The 5,147-nt window shown below is 61.0% G+C and overlaps 1 protein-coding gene across 1 annotated transcript in view; it reads right to left on the bottom strand.

The window, feature by feature from the left end:
• Nucleotides 1–312: 312 nt before the first annotated feature.
• Nucleotides 313–5,147, bottom strand: part of KCNK3 (potassium two pore domain channel subfamily K member 3) — a 9,041-nt gene continuing 4,206 nt past the window's right edge. Inside the window, exon 2 of the mRNA XM_026041240.1 lies at nt 313–1,253. Within this exon, the coding sequence (XP_025897025.1) occupies nt 403–1,253 (851 nt within the window). The 3' untranslated portion in view covers nt 313–402. The remainder of the gene's footprint in view (nt 1,254–5,147) is intronic.

Here is a 5,147-nt window from a genome sequence, read left to right on the forward strand (position 1 = left end):
GCACACGCTTGCACGCATACATTCAGACCCTTATAAGTGCTTGCACACACTTGCACACACTTCCACGCATATGCACACACATAACTTCACACGCTTGCATGCACCTGCACACGCTTGCATGCACTTGCGCACGGCTGCACATGCTTGCACACGCATGCCCCCGTCTGCACGCGCCTGCCTATGCTTGCACACCGCTGCACAATTTGCACCCCCGTGCAAATGGGGGTGCAATCCTTGTGCACAGGAGGTGGTGCCCCGCGCGTGCTGCAGCTCCCAGAGGCCACCGGCCTCSTGTCAGCGCCCGCCTCGCCCGGCCTCCCCACCCCGCTTCCCACCTTGCAGAGCAGTCCGTGCAACAGCCCCAGGTTTAGCGCCGGCCGGGGGGACCCGCCGGCGGGGAGGCTACACGGAGCTGCGGCGCTTGCCGAGGCCCTGCGCGGCGGCGAGGCTGTGGAGGCCGCTGGAGACGGAGCTGAGYGCGGAGCGCGGCGCGGCGCAGAGGCAGCGGCGCCCGGGCGCCCCGGCGGCGCGCGCCGCCTCGCCGCCCGCCTCGGCGCTCGACAGCTCCCGCGGGATGATCATGGGGATGGAGTACTGCAGCTTCTCGCGGCTCTTGTACCACAGGCACGAGCACATGGACTGGAAGTGCAGCACCTCCGCGTAGACGTTGCGGAAGCCGCCGGCGGCGCCACCGGAGCCCGCGCCGCCGTCCCCGACCTCGGTGACGGCGGTGGCGCCGCGCGCCAGCAGCGCCCGCTGCTCCGCGTCCCGCTTCTCGTCCTCGGCGTTCATGGTCATGAAGCGCAGCACGACGAGGTTGAGGAAGGCGCCGATGACCGTGAGGCCCGTGAGGATGTAGACGAAGCTGAAGGCCACGTACTGCGGCTTGGTCTGCAGCGCCTCGTCCTTCTGCAGCGCCACGTAGTCGCCGAAGCCGATGGTGGTGAGCGTGATGAAGCAGTAGTAGTAGGCGTGGAAGAAGCTCCAGTGCTCGTAGTGGGAGAAGGCGGCGGCGCCGACGCACAGCGTGCCGATGCACGAGAGGAAGCCGATGGTGACCATGTTGGCCATGGAGACGTCGGGCCGCCGCATGCCCAGGCCCTGCTTGAGGCGGCGCAGCAGGCAGCGCACGCACGTGTTGATGCGCTCGCCCAGGCTCTGGAACATGACGAGCGTGAGCGGGATGCCCAGCAGCGCGTACACCATGCAGAAGACCTTGCCGCCGTCCGTGCTGGGCGCCGCGTGCCCGTAGCCTGCGGAGAGGGGGGGACAGAGGCGGGAGCGCGCGTCGGAATTCCGTGTGGATACGGGGGTTGGGGTAAGGGGGGGTCCCTGTGGGGTGGGAGCAGCTGGGTTGCTGGTAATCCCCCGCAAATGGGGCTTATTCCGGCGCCGCTGGATTACTCTGCTGCTAATGGGTGCTGGGGAAAAGGATGGGGGGGAGATGGAGAGGAGGCAGCAGGGAGTGTGGGAATGTGCTGCTTCCTCCGCAGCACAGCCTTCCCGCTGCTCCGGGCTCCGATCGGATGCTCCTCCCGGCCCTGCGCCAGCCCTGATCCCGCCTGGACAACCCCTTCCATCCCAGTTGCAAGGAGGGCTCTATTCCATGGATCAGGTGCTCCTCCAGCTCTGATCCCGCTTGGACAACCCCTTCCACCCCAGCTGCAGGGAGGGCCCTATTCCATGGATCAGATGCTCCTGCCCTGATCCCACCTGGACAACCCCTTCCACCCCTGCTGCAGGGAGGGCTCTATTCCATGGATCAGGTGCTCCTCCTGCCCTGATCCCGCCTGGACAACCCCTTCCATCCCAGCTGCTGGAAAAGGGCTCTATCCCACATGCCGCATGCTCCTCCAGCCCCGTCCAGCACTGTTCCCAATGGGAGGAGCAGCCCCAGCTGCCCTGTTCCCAGCAGCTGCCATCCCATCCCTGTCCCCATCCCTCTYCTCCGGCTCCCGGTGATCCTGGAGCTCCTCACACGGAGCCAGCGCTCACTGGAGGCAGCCCAACCTAAAAATCTGGTCCCAGGGAGTATCCTGGGGCCGGAGATGGTTCCCATGGGAATGTCACTGTGTCCCAGCCCTGCTTGATCCCCGCTCCACAGAGGCAGGGAGCATTTCCCAAATCTCCCGCCCCAACCGCCTCCGGGCTCCCAGCCTCCATTCTCCAACAGGATGCACCAGCCTGCAGCCTGGATCCCAGGGAAATCCCAGCACCCCTTTCCGCAAGGATGAGGCATGGGATTTTCCCACCCTGCGCAGGCTGCCGGAGCCGGGCAGCGCCTCGCAAAGCCGGCTGTCATCCCGCAGGGATTTGCCCCCGTCCCGCAGGAGGATGCGGAGCCCAGATTCCCATCGGGAAGCCCAACGCGGCCCCCRGAGCGCTGGCGGCTCCTGCCCTTTTTCGGGCCGCAGAGGCTCCGGCCGCATCCGGCTGCTGTTCCCGGGAAGCAGGTGCAGGCGGCAGCTGGCTCCCGGCCGGCCGTAAATCCCCGGCTGTCGGGCGGGATGGATGGCCGGGATTAGCGGGGCAGCTGGCTCCGTGCCGTGGAAAGGGGCCTGCAGGGATGGKCCGGCGGAGCCGAGGCCGGTGCTGCTTCCCGAGGGTTGGGAGAGGGGTGGGAATGTCGTGGCGGCGAGACACCCAAGATCCCGAAGGGGAAAAGGGTTGGGAAGGTGCAGGGAGTGTCGTAGACCTGGGTTGTGGATGCAGGGAGGGTATAGGGATACAGGGATACAGGGAGGCGTTTGGGGATGCAGGGATACAGGGAAGGGTTTGGGGATACAGGGATATAGGGAGGGATTTGGGGATACAGGGATATAGGGAGGGATTTGGGGATGCAGGGGTACAGGGAGGGATTTGGGGATGCAGGGACACAGGGAAGGGTTTGGGGATACAGGGATACAGGGAGGGGTTTGGGGATACAGGGAGGGGTTTGGGGATGCAGGGATACAGGGATACAGGGAGGCGTTTGGGGATACAGGGATACAGGGAGGGGTTTGGGGACACGGGGATACAGGGAAGGGTTTGAGGATACAGGGATGCAGGCAGGGATTTGGGGATACAGGGATGCAGGGAAGGGTTTGGGGGTGCAGGACGCAGGGAGGCAGGAGGAGATCTGGGGATAAAGGGACATGGGAAGGAATACAGGGACACAAGGATGCAGAGCAGCTGTTGAGGATACAGGGATACAATTATACAGGGATACACGGCAGGGTTTGAGGATGCAGGATTCAGGGATCCAGGCGTGCTGGAACACAGGAATGGAGGAAGGGTTTGGGGATGCTGGGATGCAGGGACACAGGAACACAGGGACAGAGGGATAAAGGAGTGCAGGGATGCAGAGAAGGGATTAAGGACACAGGGATGCAGGAAAAGGTTTGGGGATGCAGGGATTCAGGGATACAGAGATGCAAGGACACCGTGAAACAGGGATGTGAGGCAGGGCAGGGATCCGGGACACGGTGCCCATGAACCAAGCGGCATCGGGTCTCAGCGCGGAGCGGGCGCTGTGGGAACTGCCGGCTCCGGGCAGGCTGAGCAAACAGGGCGGAGAGCGCCGGGAATGGCCCCCCCGCGCCCAGCAAACACGGCCCCACGCGCAGGGAAGGGACGGGACGGGAAGGGAAGGGAAGGGAAGGGAAGGGAAGGGAAGGGAAGGTGACATGTCCCCAGCTCGGCAGCTGGCGCGTGCCAGCCTGGCCCATTCTCCGTGTCTCTTTGTACATCCCTTTCTCCAACCATCTATCCACCTGCTCTGCTGTCTGAGCAGGTATCCATGCACCCGTGCATCCATGCATGCATGAATCCATCCATCTGTCCATCCATGCATCCATGCATGCATCCATGCATGCATGAATCCATCCATCCGTCCATCCATCCATTCATCCATCCATGCATCCAGGCATGCATCCATCCATCCATGCATGCATCCATGCATTCATGAATCCATCTTTCCATCCATCCATGCATCCATCCATGCATGCATGAATCCATCCATCTGTCCATCCATCCGTCCGTCCATCCATGCATCCATCCATGCGTGCATGAATCCATCCGTCCATCCATCCATCCATCCATCCATCCATCCATCCATCCATCCATCCATCCATCCACGCATGCATCCATGCATTCATGAATCCATCTTTCCATCCATCCATGCATCTATGCATGCATCCATGTATCTATGCAGCCAGTCTTCCACTCTCACACACAACCATCCCACCATGCAGGAACCGCTGGTGCACCCACCCATGCACCCAGCCCTGCATCCACCSGCACATCCATCCATCCATGCTCCCATCCACATGTGCATCCACCCAGCCTTGCAACTAGGCATCTGTGCATCCATGCACCTATGCATCTGTGCATCCAGCCACACGTGCATTCATCCATACTTCTATCCGAACGTGCARTCCCTCCATGCAACCATCCACGCAGACATCCAGCCGCACGGCACCCATGCACACACTCATCCATATGTCCATCCATCCACACATCCGTATGTGCATCCATGTATCTATCCTTCCATGCACCCCTCCAAATGTGCATCCACYCATGCATGCACCATCCATGCATGCACCCACACAGGCATCCATTCATGCGTCCACCCATACATGCATTACCCAGGCATCCATCTGTATGTGCATCCATGCACCTATCAATCCATGCATGGATCCATCCTTGCATCCATCAAAATATGCACCCACATATGCATGCACCATCCATGCATCCACCCATGCATGCACCACCCATGCATGCATCCACACATATGTGCATCCATCCACACATGTATCCACCCACACATCCATCCATATGTGCATCCATGCATCCATCCACATATGTATCCATCCACACATCCATCCATACGTACATCCCTGCACCTATCCGTCCATGCATCCATCCACACATGCATCCATCCATGCATCCATCTGTATGTGCATCCATGCACCTATCCGTCCATGCATCCATCCACGCATCCATCCATATGTGCATCCCTGCATCTATCCATCCATGCATCCATCCGTATGTGCATCCATGCACCTATCCGTCCATGCATCCATCCATATGTGCATCCCTGCACCTATCCACACATGCATCCATCCACACATGTATCCATCCACGCATCCATCCATATGTGCATCCAC

This window comes from Nothoprocta perdicaria, unplaced genomic scaffold (assembly GCF_003342845.1).
Source record: "Nothoprocta perdicaria isolate Ctin4 unplaced genomic scaffold, notPer1 scaffold_101, whole genome shotgun sequence".
Taxonomy (NCBI): domain Eukaryota; kingdom Metazoa; phylum Chordata; class Aves; order Tinamiformes; family Tinamidae; genus Nothoprocta; species Nothoprocta perdicaria.